This window comes from Zeugodacus cucurbitae, chromosome 4, assembly GCF_028554725.1.
Source record: "Zeugodacus cucurbitae isolate PBARC_wt_2022May chromosome 4, idZeuCucr1.2, whole genome shotgun sequence".
NCBI lineage: Eukaryota > Metazoa > Arthropoda > Insecta > Diptera > Tephritidae > Zeugodacus > Zeugodacus cucurbitae.
Window position 1 is genome coordinate 44,248,342 of NC_071669.1, and position 16,707 is coordinate 44,265,048.

The 16,707-nt window shown below is 35.2% G+C and overlaps 2 protein-coding genes across 2 annotated transcripts in view; one reads left to right on the top strand and one right to left on the bottom strand.

Annotated features, from left to right (window-relative positions):
- Positions 1–16,707, top strand: part of LOC128919785 (lysosomal aspartic protease-like) — a 93,394-nt gene that overhangs the window by 36,804 nt on the left and 39,883 nt on the right. The window lies entirely within an intron of this gene.
- Positions 845–2,257, bottom strand: LOC105221115 (lysosomal aspartic protease-like). The gene is made up of 2 exons (XM_011197839.3): positions 2,100–2,257; positions 845–2,021 (listed from the first exon to the last, which is right to left on the bottom strand). The coding sequence occupies exon 2, from the start codon at positions 2,015–2,017 to the stop codon at positions 896–898; it is 1,122 nt and encodes a 373-aa protein (XP_011196141.2). The 5' UTR covers positions 2,018–2,021; positions 2,100–2,257; the 3' UTR covers positions 845–895.

Consider the following 16,707-nt stretch of genomic DNA (forward strand, 5'->3'; position numbering starts at 1 on the left):
TATAAAACTAAAACCAAGAAATTTTAAAAGGGAAGCCATCTGGGTCTACCTCTAGACAAGACAGGCTTTGAACAAAGATTGACCATTTAGGTTTGGGTACTCTCTCCTCTAGTAACTCGTTGGCTCTACACGGCAGTGGTTTACAAAGAGCAGCAAGTACTATATGTAATTATCAGCGGAGCTCTTGGTTGCTAAACACCTACGCGAAGACTACATAATCTGACAGGTGTGCTAATTAAATAAGTGAATTTTGATAAGACAAAGCTTCATATCTCACGATGAAGTGGCGGCATATCCAGTTTGAATGGGATTTCTAATATAAAAACGCATTTAATGATGCGGCATTTTGATAGCAAAGCAATAGAAACTCACACATACATATTTACACAAACAATTATTGATTACTTTTTGCATTATACTATCTTTGTATTATCCAAAACTCACGTAGTCGTTCGAACTTCCAAATATATAGAATATCTTCATATATGCCTCGAGTGCGAACTATCAACTGCTTTGAGATTCACGTATATTGATATCATATATACATGTACACTTCGTTAGCTATTAGAAAGTACGGAATACACGCTAACCCACTTGAAATACCAGACTTTCCGACTTTAACTTAATTCTGAAAATATTTTTGGCACAGCAGATAACAAATGCTCGAAAAAATTTGAGTTGAACCAAGAAAACAATAACAGAGTTTCGCTAAATTATCCAAATCAGCGATTCAGATAGTCGGTGTGCCTTATAGCGTCGGAGGAATGCAAAAGTCATCGATTTAATTTGTTTTGTTGATATAACTTAACTGGTCCCGGATTTGATTTTCTGACAATGGATGCTCAAACTCAAACAACTTTTATTAAAACAAAATGATATTTTTCTCATAAACTGTTTATGCGACTGGAGCAAAGCCAATGCGCTTATTGCCCATATCGAATTCGGTGTAGTAAAGACCAATGAAGATGTCACCCAAGACCCAGAAGTCAGTATGCATGTAGCTAATAGCAGATGAGCAATATCCCTCAGATTCCTGAATGTATTGCGATGCTGGAATGGTGAAGGTTGTGCCGCCAATGACCAATTTGATATCTGGAAGACTATGGACAGACGCGCACTCAACATAACCGTCACCATCGGGATCCACGATATCCTTATAGACCGTATAGCTGTAGTATGGGGCAATAAGGAGAGAGGTACCAGTATCGGCAACGGCTTGGCAACCATCGATGCACAAATCTCGACCACCCATGCTTCCGCTGTCCACACCGAATTGCCAATAGTGCTGTACAGTGATGGGCACGTAGGTGAGTTCACCTTTGTAGAGGCTGGGGTCGGAACCACCCAAAATCATTTCACCACCTTGAGAAGAGGTGCCAGCACGAGCCAAGTAGAAAGAAAATACATTTTTGGTGATCAAACCTTGAGACCACATATTGCAGAAAGGTGGCACAACGTTGTCCCTGGAATCCGACTGGAAAGCCATACCCATAAGACCATCGAAATTGGAGTAAACAAAGCTATCACCAGGTTCCAACATAGCTTCAGCGAATATTTGGTCTTTAATGGCAAGTCCCGCTATTCTGACGGTATCTTGTGATAAAAATCCTGACATACTTCCAGCCATATAGTGTATGGAAAATCTTTCGTCATTGGCTACATAAGTGCTGGAAGCGCTAGAGTTATATTGTTTGTGGATATGGCAGACGAAGTTGCTGATGGGGCAGGTGACTGATGGCACCCACAAGTTGGCGGATCCAGAATCGAAGAGCACCAAGAATTCTTGTGGTGGTGTACCGATGGTGATTTTTCCGTAGTATTGCAAGTTTAAGTAATTATCTAATTGCTCAGTGGCGCCTTGTGGAGTGGCCACGTGGTATTTGCCGCGCAAGTACGCGGTCTCTGTCTTCACAGAGTCACGGGTTCTGCGGTAATTGGGGTTCTTGTAGATGGGCACACGTACCATGGCCGAGACCAGGGTGGCGCAAATGGTGAGCAATACGAAGAATTTGAACATTTTGCTATTGGGAAGAGAGAAGAAAAATTAATCTTATATTTTGACTGAGTAATGAGTTTTTAAATAATCGAAGCTGTCTCACCTTTAGCTTGTGGTCTAACGACGTATAACACCAAACGATGCTTTACAACAATTTCGTAAATATTTCAGTTCCCCGCTTTTATAGTCATATATTGCTATTAACAATTGTTCTAAATTACTTAGGTTTGTGTTTATTTAGGCTACACTGGGATTACAGCGCCGCTATTTAAGTACAGTTATCTTTGACTAGGAAATGCACTATTGTCGCGAAAAAGCCTACAATTCTTTGTTTCAAGTTATGTACTTAAATACGTCTCTTTAATTAGCAGCTTTGACGACTTACTAAGCTACCTGAAATCATGCCACTTAGTGTTCTATTATAGTGTTCATATAATATGCATTGTGTCAGTTGAAGATAAATATTTCTTTTTTTTGTGAAGCTCCCCTGTGCACAGTGGTTCCGCCATAGGCCAAAAATCAAAAAATCCATCTCAGGATTTTTTGTCAAAATGTATACAGATGACTTCTAAATTGTCCAAACTTCCTATTTGCAAACCGGGTTTTGCAAAAAATCTAACGGTACTTTCTAAAAATAGAGTTAAACGCATGAATACCTGTATTTTTTTAAAGCACATCAAAAATTTTTTTTAATATCGCAGCAACAACGAACTTCAATTTGTTCTGGTAATTGATCAGGGTAACGAATTAAGATTATTTTTAATGGCTTTTGAAGTTAAAGGTATATATTTTAACTTGTGAAATTAATTAAGTCTTACGTGATTTGTGTTTTTAGTGAAATAAGAAATATTACCTATTATTTTTATTTTTTTTTCTGCGTCTTCAATGTGTTTACATAAAGATTTAATTGTGTTCCCCCACGATCCCCCGTTAGATTTATTTTACATTGTCTTTACCAGAGTCTTAAGGAAATAAAAGTGTTAAAGTTAGGTGCGGAAATTTGCAGATGTAGAAGTAATCGTCAAAATAATAATGGCCTTTGAATTAACTATTTTTAAGTTCAAACTCATTATAATTGTGCTAAAAAAGCTTGGAAAGAAGGATAAATCATCGTTATTTCAATCTGTGTACGGTTTACTAGAGGAGGCATTTTAAGTTTTTGTTCTAATTATAATGGCTGTTGAATGACAGTGAAAAAATTAACTGTATTAAATTGGTTGATAATTTACTTTTTTCCTACAAGATTTTTTAATATGATATTATTCTTATAGGTTGAATGTGGGGATTGAATGGGGGAAACTATAACGACAAACACGTTCTGCTTGTGTATCGCTTTCTTAAATTTCTTTACAAAGCCTTACTGAAAGTTTTGACGCTCCAACTATGACCATGAGAAGTATTTTTGCGAATTTTACTGTTCTATGGGAGCTATAGGACCTAGTAGACCGATGAGGCCAATTTTTTTAATATATATTTAAAATATTTTTCTAGATTTTTGGTGAAAATTTCTTAGCGATATCTCAACGGGAAGTATTTATGACCGCGCCTTCATACAAGCCGAACCACTGTGCTGTGTACCGAGCTTAAGTATACTTACAAAAAATCGTGATTTTACTTTTCAAAATGTAATAGAAGTTTGGTTTGATTCATTTATACCTAAAAGGTTTAGATCCAGAAGCTTTTTTATGAAAAGATAGTTGTCTCCTCGCTGGCCAATACATTAGGCTGACGTGAGACATTCTCATTGTATCTTAATACAATAGGAAAAAAAGGACGAGATATTAGATTAGGTTACATTATGTTAAAGGACTGTTTCTCATATGTCGATAAAACACTTTGAGCCACCAGTTTGCTCATTCGTTCAACATCGATTTGAGCCAATTCAAGTCTTCGCCTTGCTTTCCTCCAAATGGTGTCCTTCTTACTAGCTCATCGGCACTGCAGATTTTAACGACCAAGAGGATGCTGATAATAAGGGAGCTTGATTCTATTCATATTGAAGTCAAAGACTCCTCAAAGCCAGTATTAGCCCTTTGCTATAAGAATGAACGCTCCCCTCACTGAAAGAGGCTGCTATTCTATTGAAGTCTTTATGGGCACCTACATTTCATTGAACAACACTTAAATTTTTTGCAAGCCTGAAACAATAATTGACTGAGAGCAACTTATAGACGACTCCTCCTCCATTTCGCTTTACCTTATTTGTTTATTATTGTTATGAATTATAAATGGTCACGTAGTTCCACAAACAAGTGAAAATTATATAATTTTTGCTTGGAAGTGTCAGTCGTGCCTTGAAAATCTCTCCTATTGATATGCAAGTAGCTCATATAGTAGGTTTAACAATGTATGCCAGACACTTGAAACCCCGGCATACCGACGATGGTCGATGTGAAGTCATCGCGATAGGAATACCAAATTATTTAATTTTTTTAATGTTTACGAGAAGTATTTGCTGGGATAGTTGGAAATCTATGCTACTCGTCTCGCGAACTCTGTAAGCTTTGTTCAATATCGGGTTTGATGAATTCTGAAACAAATCATTGCTCATTTTCAGTCTAGTGTTTAATCTTAGTGGTCTAATATGTTTCGTTTTTAACATATTGTTCTCATCACAAATATTGTATTATATTGCCTTAATAACTTTAGTTAGATCGATTATAGTTCGATATTTTGTCATGTCATCCTACCTATAAGACTGCCTTGAAATGCAACGGAATTGCTCGCAAATTAGGTTTTTTTCTGATTTTGAGCTTACATGAATATTTAAAGATATTAGGTCTACAACTTTGCTTCCGCCGTTTTCATTATATCATTATTATATCATACATTAAAAATAAAATTCTAGACATCCAAAGTACAATTCTAGTGTTTATTAATATTTAGGCTTGAGTGACCTGTGCTACGGGGTTTAAATATTTTGTCAACAGGACGCTAGTGTCTAAAAGGTAGATTGTTGTGTTTATGAAAATACTTAGGATAATTGCGCAAACGATAAGTTGAACAAAAATATTTTAACGAAAATTGATGTCCACAAAAAACCCTTATTCGGAAAATAGATCAGTCGAAAAATAAATCACTTCCAATTTATCGTATTTTTCTGCCGATAATTTCGAAACAAAACAGAAAAAGTGGTGATCCTGACATTTGAGAACTCTCCTCCAGAAAGTCTCAGTATGTTGTGTTGGACATGCCCTAAGTCCCACGTGGATTCGTTTATTTTTGGATTGCTATTTCAGATATTAATCAAGATACCTTAGTTAAACTCTATATGTATCTCTATTTCAAGTATGGAAAAAACTCGTATATGAGTTTTTGCAAAATGATACTATTCTGGCTATTTAGATGCACTTGAGATAGTATATTTTGCGTGTTATCACACACGATCCAATAGTTAAGTAAACATATTGAAATAAATTTCGTTCATATAATTTTTGATTAATAAATATTTATTTGTTTAAGAAAAAATATAACACTATCTAAATTTCACAATCTTTTCTCTTTTCCAGGTAAACATAGATAAATAAATAACTAACAATCTAGGGTCGATATGTTGGTAAGAAGTAAAAAACAATCAAATTTATTTGAACTGAAATACCACTCAATTTAGGCAATTCCAGATTTTATAGACGACCGAATTTTTAATGCCAATTATTCTAGACAATCGCTCTCCCCGTCGCAGTTTAAGTACTGTTATCTCTGCCCAATCAATGCTATGATTTTGAAAGAATTATTTGCAAATTATTTAATCGCGACTATTCGGGTATGTGACTATATAGCAACTATTGTATTTTAAGATCAAGCGTGGAGACACTCGAACCAAATCACATTTACCCTTTACAGCGAGGCTATCTGCTGTCAAAAGGTATCTTCATATATAAGGGAAATAGAGACTATAGAGAATAGACCTTGGCACCAATATACTCTATCATCAAATCTACTTCAGGGGTTGATTAATCATTTATGTGGCTCATGGGTTGAAATGGAGCGCAAGAGGTCGTTCCTAAATTTCTAAGCTAACCTAGGATAGGAGTCCCTTAATTTTTTTTAACATCAACAAATTCAATAATTTCAATTTTTGCATACTAATCTTTGGCGCAATAGTTTTCGTAGCTCCGAGCCTCTCAGATCTCATAATCTTGCAGTAAAATCAACTAGTTCTACACTTTTACTTTACATAAATTGGTAAACGTACACTTTTCTAACCAGTTCCATTTTATTAACGAAATTCTAGTTGCAAACAGGTGTTTTTTCTGAGTGCTTTAATAATATTTATCTTCTGTCACATCCTTATCTCTAATGAAAGCTACACATATCAAAAATATATATAAACTCGTCGGATGTCAGCTAGAAACTTTCACTTGCTTTCACTTGATTAAATGGAATAGTTATATATTTCGCCAACTTCATTTTTGAAAGAGTTTCGTAACACTGAAGAATTCGTTCATATAATTTTTAAATTCTTTTTTTGGTAGTATTGTCAAACTTTAACCCTTTTTGTTTTGTACTCAATCTGAGTGCAGACATACGATCCTTTGTCTGGTATTTCCCAAAAGCTATGCTAATTTGCTCATTACTCGCTCTCCGTTATTTTCACCTAATCATGAGTCTCAAATTAAAATACTGCCCCAGGCAGACGCAAATCCTTTCACATCTACATATTGTATTTCATTAGCACTCGACCTTCACTTTGACAGTGTCTTTTCGCTGTATACGGTATTTTTGTTGTTTTTACTTACACCAAAGGGTACAGAGCACACTTAAAACCTTCAACATTAAATACTTGTTTGCTTAAAACTTCCTTTGTCTCATTAAAATTTTTACTGCTGATTGCATTTTGTTTGCTTTGGTCTGTTGAGCACTTGGCAAAGAGTTAGAGTTCACAGACACTGAATGTCATCACCAGAAACATCAGAAACATTAAATTTACAGAAGAAATGGCAGCAGGAAGCTGAATTCATACTTTTTTTAATTTAAAATGGGCGTGGCGTCGTCCACTTATGGGTAAAAAACCTTATCTCAGGAACTACTTGACCGATTTCAATGAAATTCGGTATATAATATTTTCTAGACATCCTGCTGACACGAATGAAAAATGGATGAAATCGGTTCACAACCACGACTACTTCTCATATAACTCAATTTAGAATTCCATGTGATTCTTTCACTTTATAATATATACATTAGGAACCAATGAAGATAGCAGAAAAAAACTTTACCAAATACTGTGTTTGAGTTGTGGAATCATTTGTGGAAAAGTTTTCGAAATCAGACTATAACTTTTCAAGACCCCGGATATCGGACATGAAGGACTCAGTGCGTAAGAGTTATTTTCTAACGAAAATAGCGGCAAATCTCTCAGATATTTTAATGTAATTCAAATGGAATCTTTTGCTTCTAATAGTGTGTCTCTGTATCAAACAATTGTTAAAATCGGATCAGAACTTCCCCGAGCTCCCTTATAGCTAATTATGTGCGGGCTTTATTCCGCATAAATTGGTTAATATCTGAGATATCCAGCAAAATTAAGTGAGCATATATTCTTGGATATAGCGTGACTTGGTAGTGAAAATAAGTGAAATCGGTTCAAGAATTATCTCAGCTCTCATATAATGATTTTCGTTATTCTATTGGACTTTATACCGAATATATGGGTCAAATTGTGTGTTATTTTAATAAAACTATATAAACAAATTGCGAGAATATTAAATGTTCATTATAAATATGTTTATTATAAATATCACTTTTCAGTTAGTGAGTTCTGTGGAGAAATTGTAGTGCGAAGCTATACTCGAAATATCCGATACCACCTGTGGTGATTAGCACTACGTAGCGGTACAATTTTCATTTCATGTTACACACCCAATTGTGGATGTTGACGTATTTGTTTCTATTTTTCCGGTGGTTTTATTATTTAATTGTGGTCAGTTAAGACCATGCTGTGACCAACTGTCCGGTGATCAACTGGCATGAAAAGCAACAGGGTGTGCTACAAATATTTATAATGAAACTGTGTCTCTGGTAATGCGATTACGGTACTCAGAGATGGCTATACATAAAGCTGGTAAAATACTCATATTACGCTACTCTCCAGTTAGTTACACTCTCCGAGCAACACATACAATGTATATGTGCGTTTATACGTCGCTCTCAACCGCTGTCACCAAAGTGCGCCGCGACGCGACGCGACGCTAATGGCCCACTTGAAAGAAGTCAAAAACGATAATTAGTCGAGCAGCAAGATAACTGTGTAGATACATAGTAAGCACTTGTTGTTGCTGCCGGCTGAAGTGTGGGGAATAACGCTGTGTGCTGTTTTGAAAGTTTGTTGAAATTTGATTGCCCAGCCGACTGTGTAAAGTGCTGATTAGAAATGTGGGCGTGCCGCGTGGTGCGGGGACTACGTCAATTGGTGCTTACCCTGACGGTGTCTGTGCGGCTCTGGTGCGTGTGTTTGCATGGTGAAGCAAAAACAAAAAAAAGGGAATTGTGTTAAGGTTAAAAACAATACCCAAAGGCATCGCAATTAATTAATGTTGCTGTCGAGGGATTTCAGGGATTAACGAAATGCCACCGTTTTTGCAAAGTGCCATTGCTGCTTTGTTGCTGACATCGAGATTTTTATTTGCTCCATTTTTTCTTGTTTTCTGCTGTGTGTTGTTGTAGTCGTTTTTGATGTTTTTGTGCTTTATTTGTCTTCATTTTCGGTAGTTTGTCTTTTTAACACGGAGCGACCTAACAGCTGGAACAAATTGCTGCGCGAGTCGCTCGCTGAACTAGATATCTTTGGTTGTTGGCGTCAGCGATTTTATTTGCATACTTTTTGGGTCAAGGCTTTAAGAAAGTTTGAAGAATGACTGATAAATTTATGTCTTTAAAGGAGTTTGGGTAGTAATACCCACGGTACAGTAATCCCGCTTAAGTGTTCGCGGGGAACACTGTATATCTAATCCTATCACTGACTCATGATTCTTCCAATAATTTGAATAGACGGAGTGATATAAAACTCGATGCCTGTTTAGCGAACGAAATTTGTTCACAAAGACAGACTCATTAAATTTTTAATCGACCTCTGCCTAAGATCGATCTCTGAGATAAGAGCAGCTGGGGACATGGTACTGAGAGTAATATAATTTTGTATATATTTCATAGAGAAAACTTAGGCTTCTGGAACATGGGTTTCAAAGTTATCCTCCTAGAAACGTATACAAAGCATCGCATGTATTTTAACTAAAACATAACAGACTAGTGTCAAGTGTTTGTTTTCAAATAAATATTTACTTTCCGGTCGGTTATTAATTGAGTATATAACATTGATTACATAATAAGAGTTCCATAGTAGCCTACACAGCGACCACCGTTCTCTTGAATAATTTATAATCTATGTAAAACACATATTTTGTGTTTGCCTATCACACCTCACTTCCCACCACACACTTGCCATGCGTAGGGCCTATAAATAGTTTTCATTAATGAATTACATAAATATCTAGGAATGAGTTTGAATTCAATGAAATTTATTGCATTATATGGTAGCAAATGCATTTGCATAGACATATTGCATAAATATTTGACTGAAGCGCATTATTTGATTTTAGCTGTAATTTTGAAATCATTCGGCTATTGTGTTAGCAAAGCAAAAGTAATAAGTTGTTATTGGTAATTGGTAATTGGAAAAATGCATTAGCATATTTTAATGAGTATTTTATGTTTGAATTTTTGTTGTATTGCAATTATGAATAACGTATTTGTATAGTTTTAGCTCGTGATTAGTAATCCTTATGGAGCAAAATGCATAAATATTTAAAATGGATTTTCAATTAATGTTGGCATTTAAAATTTTTTTATTTCCACTCATTGTTCGCGACTTCATAGGCATAGAATATGCATACATAGAATTAATACCTAATATTTATATTTTCGTTTTGAATTGAAAATCAAATACCATTAAACTAGGTTTTGTATGGATTTTATATTATATTAATAACACAATTATGTGATAAATGAAAAAATAAGGAATTTACAACCCATATTAACCGCTGAATACAAACTACTCAAGCTATTTTGCTACTATCAAGCTCCACTTACTATGCAGTAATCAACCTTTATGGCTCTTGAGAGGCTTACTTTTCGACTTACTTTAGCTCTTAACTAAACATATCAGTAAGTACTCATTATTTGATAATATGATTTCGAAGCCTCTACATGAACTAAACAGCTTTTAACCTAGTAATAAAATAACGTTTTGAATCCTACAGGGAATCACGTTTTGAAACAGTAATGAAAGAAACAGTCAAAGAGAACCAAATTTGGCGAATATGGTGACAAGTGAAATGAGCTAGAGCATAATCGCAATACTCACTTTTAGAATATTATCATTAGTTACGATGTATATATGGAGAGATCATAGGAAGATTAGAACCGGTTTTATTTATTGATGGTTTCCGGTTTAATTGCATGTTATTTAATAATTTTCAAAAATTGGTCCGGTATTTTTCGAAGTATAAAGTATTTATTTTTTTCGAACGTCTGTACTTGACCCCTTATAAGCATTTGTCATATAAGCTTTATCGAAAAATTGTATACACATTGAAATACCAGGAAAGTGTAGTTTATACCTATATTTTATATTTTTTCTACTACACTCTGGAATTAGTAATACTGCTTTTCAACAAGCCTTTCGAAAATCGAAGATTACATGTATTTAGGTTATGACTCAATTCCAGAATATTTCGATTGGTCCAGTATCCAGTCGACTGTTGTGCAAAGAAATCTATTACATTCTGTATTTCACCGATTTTAATTACTTAATTGATAATCATCCCCCATTAGCAAAGTGAAATGTGTTCTCACTGAGCTTCGTTGATGGAGAAATTTACAAAATACATATACTTAATCCTAATGAGGGGGACAGAAGTTTTATGTTTTAGTTATAGTTCGCTTACAAGGATGCAGGTAGGTTTTTTGATATATAAATAAGGTTTATCTGAATATAAATCACTAGATTTAGATTTGGTATAAAGATAATTCCATAATTTCATATTTATAACTCCAATTCAAACCCAGACAAATACAAATACTACTAATTTTTCTAAAATATTTCGAAGTGATCCATTGATTCCACTAATTCAAGTAGTAGGCCCTAATGCTTGTAAACTAATATTAGGAATGAACATTCAAACGTATATTAGCTTTAAGAGCATGTTGTGCTTTATAAAGAACTCTAAGTAACAAAGAGTGAAGAATTACACAATGGTTGTGAGCAATATTTATATTTGTACTAATAATAAAGCAATTATTCCATAAATCAATAACAAGAAAGTTCATGTATAAGTCTAAACGTTCATTACTCTTCCCTAGAAATGTGCCCCGAACCACTTTAAAGTATAAACAGCTGCCTATGTATCCACACATCCTTGTTTTGCGTACTTCCACATGTAGTCATACATCTATAAATATGTACGAGTATATGAACAAATGTTGCCAACCAGTAAAGCCTCTTGACTTCTTCCACTTAAACTCAAAAATTCACTAAAAAGTAAAATACTTAATTTCGTAATTCTCACATTTACTTGGGTAACTGTCTATTTTACATTGTACACACTTGCTGGCGTTGTTTGTTGTGTAGCAGTGAGTGTAAGGCGTATGTAAAATTAAATTTAATTGGATTAACACGGCAAACCGCACTTAACGAACGAATGTTGCGAAACACCCACTCGCGTGCCTGTGTGTGCCTATGGGCTTATATGTGTTGACTACAGGGCGGTTAGGGTGTGGAGATTCGTAAAACCATCGAGTATTTTGGTGTCGTTCAGTAGTAACCACATGCTGACAAGCACTTCTCCACTAATTTACAGTTGTTGCCGCTGAATTTGATCGAATTTCGCCGTAGGGGTACACCTTGTTGCAATGATGTGGTTCAATTAATTATGTTATTTTAACATAATTATGAGGTTGATTTTTTACTTGTGTCTTGCCACGAAATTATTAAGTTTTGAATGTATAGGTTGTGAATGAAAGTTTATAAGTAAATCGGTGAAAAAAGTTTCCAAAACTCTTCTTTATTACTTTAGTTGATTGTTTCAGAGTAGTCACAATAAATTCCATTAAAATTTCTGCGAACTCTTCTTAATATTTTACGAAGTTTTAGGTGAATTCATTTATCTCAGTTTCAAAAGTTTAATTGGTTTTCATTAAGAGATTTTTAAACGAAACGAAGTATTTAACTTCATGAAGAATTGTCATCATATAAATTTACCCCAGACTTTTCGGTCATTTTAGCTTTCAGCACTTCATTCAGCTCCCCGTTCCCTTTGGGGATCGGACCTTACTCTGCAGATATTGTTTTCATATTTTTCGTTAGTAATTTTGTAGTATGAGATCAATCGTATTTGTTTCAAAATAAGCCTCAGTTTCGGCATTTTTCCAAACAAACAATCAATTTTGCCGGAGGATTGGAAAAAATCACTGAGAGCCACATCTGGATAATAAAAATAGAACATTTCATCCATCAAAATATAGTTAAAAGTACTTCTTTCTTTACCATAGGGATACCAAGATCTTTATGGATGTTTTCATTGCGCATGATTGTTCTAAGCATATTCGATTGGTACCTTTGTATAGATTAGTTGCACAGAAATTGGATAGTATCTAATGATTGATGATTGAGGAGCAAAGAGAGCACCTCTGCAGCAATATTTGGTAGCTCAATTATTTTTGGCGCAATATTATCTTGTCCTGGCGAATTTTTCAGATTAAATTCTTAGATGATGCTAACAATTTCAAAAGGTGAAGTCTTAAAAGACTCGAGCGACTCGTTAGCTGCGTTCGGTAAGAGTGGCAGCTTAAAGCTGTCCTTTGATCAAATTTTTGTAGGATGCTGCCGGTATGAACTTTTCAAGCTGCCTATTGGTAGAATGTAAGGAATATAAAAACTTTCGTACCAGCTTAAGCAAAATCGGTATAAACTTATTGCTCAAACGGTGGATGCAAATATTTCGATTTGGTGTATGAGGACTTTTCGAAGATATGGACCAATTTTATATTGAACAACAGCGTGTTCATTGAAATAATTTCACTACCATAAATTTTAAAATATTAACAATGAAAGGTGGATAGTCTACTAATTCGATATAAGGAACTATAGGATGCCATGAACCGATTTTTTGTTTTAGGAATGTATTTGGTAAAGAATAACGCTTAAGGGGGTCACGCCATGTGAAAAAATCAATTTTTTTTTTTATAAAATGCTTTCTTAACATGTCTTGAATACGATAGTAAAGTGATTTATTAAAAATTGAGGTCGTTTTATAAATACAGCAGTTAGACGAAGGAGCTGTTCGAAACGCTGATTTGGCAGCTGGAAACTTTGAACGCGTTTTTCAAACGTCCATCCACCGCATCTCAAAAACGGCCGAATGACTTGAAATTTGTATTATTGTTTTCGATAAGCCAATCAGATGGAGGAAGTGCAAGTTCATTTTTTCGAGGCGGGGGTTAATATACTTAAAGTTCTATCTATTTATTGATCGTAGAAAAAAAGGTCCGTGGAGTCCCTACGCGCGGAATAAATTAAACTTCTTAGTAATATCGCTTGGAACATCCGGTAGAATTCTGTAAAGTACTTCCTGATCAATATCCTCAGGAAGTGCGGTTAAATCTTGCTTGAACCACAGGCGATCACATATCGAGCAAGCAAAACCAAAACTATTATTATATAGAACACGAATTAATTAGTAAATAAACACTGTCTACAGAAATAATACTGTGAAGTCTTAACTTTTCAACGGCTAACGCAGAGTATTTTAACCAAAAGTCACATAAAGTAGTTGATAATTCGCAGATATGAAACAGAAACGATAGAAAAATAAGAAAATGCTTCTACAAAAACAAGAAATGCTCAAATAGCATAAGCATGTCAAGTGCTTTAAGTTCTCTGCTTTACTCTCATTCTCTCTCTCTCTCTCTCTCTCGCGTTAATTGTTCCGAAGTCGTATAAGAAGTATAACTTCAAAACTCTAAAAAATCCCTAAAAAAGGGCGTCACATGGGATGACAAGCTTAAGTCTGTGGTTCTTTGTTTACAGAATTCAATGCAACTGAGCAATAATGGTGAAGTTCACAGTATTAATTTTTATAAAAAAAATAATTGAGATTAAATTAAATTTTCCCTCACTGATAATTGTATTCAATTAAACCAGCGACTAACACGTGTCCTTATTAAACCAAAATAGAGCTTTCACTTGTGGTTGCATCATCCGGTCAAATATTGCAACCAACTTGTCAATTTAGTGAGTTATACAATCAAATTAAAATCGCACACAAACGCACACACACATATCCGTTTATATATACCAATAAATGTGTGTGTCGGTTAATTAGAGATTTATTCGAGGAAATCATTGCATTGCTTGCCGACGCAAAAGCGTTCGACCATATTGGTTGTGGTTACAATATCGGTGGGTGTTACGCAACACAATGCGCCTCATTAAAGTAGCAATTGTGTGCGTTTTCGGAAGGTGTCTTGGTGTGGCTGTGTATGTGTCTGTGTGAAATAAATCTGTTTGTTGAATTTGTAACCGAAAATGCGGAGTCAATGCCAAAATAGCCAATCGCAAATGATTGCCAAGGCTTGGTTCGGCCAAGGCAATGCTTATTTAATTCACTCACTTGTCAGTAAATATAAGCAATTGCAACAATGAGCATTCGAATGACACAACAACAACAACGACAATAAATTGAAGGGGAGTCATATGTGTATATATAAATAATAGATGTGTGAGCATTGATAAAATAATAGATGTATGTATGTATGTCTCTGAAATGCCAAACAATATCCTTTACACACATACAAGCATACATTTCGACTGAATTGTCGCCTTTTATGTGCGTGTGTGAGTGTGTGTGTGGGCACATATGCGTGCTTATTATGCGTAATACAATACGCAACCGCAATTGTCAATGATGACATCCTTTCGTGGCACAATCACAGCATACGATCAAACGCGCACACCCACACACACACACGCACACATTTGCTGTCATATAATAACAGTCAATTTCGGTTTTGTGCTTCGAAGCTCATTGCGAATGCGTAGCCACAAACTGTCATGAATAGAACATGTCACGTCAGGGTGTGATGACGGAAATCTTTGTTCAGCCACACACACACACACGCACACATGTGCACTTGTGTATTGGTGTTTGGGTTGGGCTCTTATGTCAGCCACTTCGACCGAAGTCAACACTCAATTAGCTGCGGGCGTTGTTTAGCAATTTTGTTAACTGTGACAGCATGCGATAGCTCTGAATTTAGATTTACAGTATCGCTATAACGGTACATTAATATTGGATTGATTGGTTTGAGGATATCTTGAAAGCTTGACTATGATTTCTGAAAAGTTAGTTTTAAGTCTGTAACTATACTTCAATGAACTTTTTGGAAGGAATCAACTATCAAACTGCTAGGCTTTCTCAGCATTCTTCAAACAACATCTTGTAAAATGATTCACGAATATTTTTCTATCAAGGGTAAGTCCAATATTAGCTTATATGAACTGAGAGTATTCTAAATGTTCTTTTATAAAGAATATAGTACGCTTTCGCTGGACTAACAGCTGGTTTCAAGTTTACATATCACCAAATAATCGAGTTAACTCGATTGATCATTAGCAGTAATACATCCTTACTGTATTCAACCGCATTAGTGGTGAAACTAACCAATTCGGACTGAATTTTCAATCGAGATTTGAAATTGACATTTGTGTCAGAGAGATATTGCTAAAAGATCTAACTTTATGTAGGAAAAATTTTCTTAAGTAAAGCTCTGGTTATACAGTCGTCCACATTTCGGTATTAGGTTAGGTTAGGTTAATCTGGTAGGCCAGAAAGCCACACATAGACCACTTTTGGCAATACAAGATGGAGTGCCGTCACGTAGTTAATGAGGAGTAATCATCCTTTAAGATACCTCCCCTTGACGCGAATTACAAAAAGTTATGTGGCTTCACTAAAGAAATCTATTCCAGATTATCGATGATAATGTGTAGCCCCTAAATGCTGAAGCCATTGTCTTGATAATCAGGACAATCACACAAGAGATGTTACATTGTTTCTCTGGTACCTTGCTCTTGACATTTCCAGAAGTCTTCGAGGTCTATCACTCCCATCTTGTAGGCGAGCGCCGCAACAAGACAGTAGCCAGCGAGTATGCCGATAATGTTCCTACATTTCCTTTTGATCTACCGCTTTACACATAACTTTGCGGTTTTGCATACCGGTAGATTTTTCCAGCGCGAAAAATGAACTTTCTTTTCCAGTTTCTGTCTAGATCATCACATAGGCATTGTATAGGTTTACCTAAGTTGATTATTTTTGATTGACGCCTGACTGTATACATATATTTTGACTTTAGAGTATCCCGGTGGTGCGCTTCAGTATTCAATTCGAAACACTTTTTTTCTGGTATCAATCTAATGTTCCATGATTTACAGCAAAATTGTTGAACAGCAACTGTTGAACGAACTTGGCTTGATTTTGATTTGGAGAATTTTGAGTATTCAAATATGAATATTTTTTTTTTGTCATTACACTTCGCTACAAGCAATACAGTACTTTCCTCTTTTATTTCATCTGCAGTTGTCGCATCAATTCTCTATTCATTTTACCTGTGGCTTATTTTCAATTAAATTGAATTGTCATGTACCACCTCGC

Excerpts from the sequence above, each read along its gene's own strand:
- LOC105221115 (XM_011197839.3), bottom strand. The coding sequence starts at position 2,017 with ATGTTCAAATTCTTCGTATTGCTCACCATTTGCGCCACCCTGGTCTCG.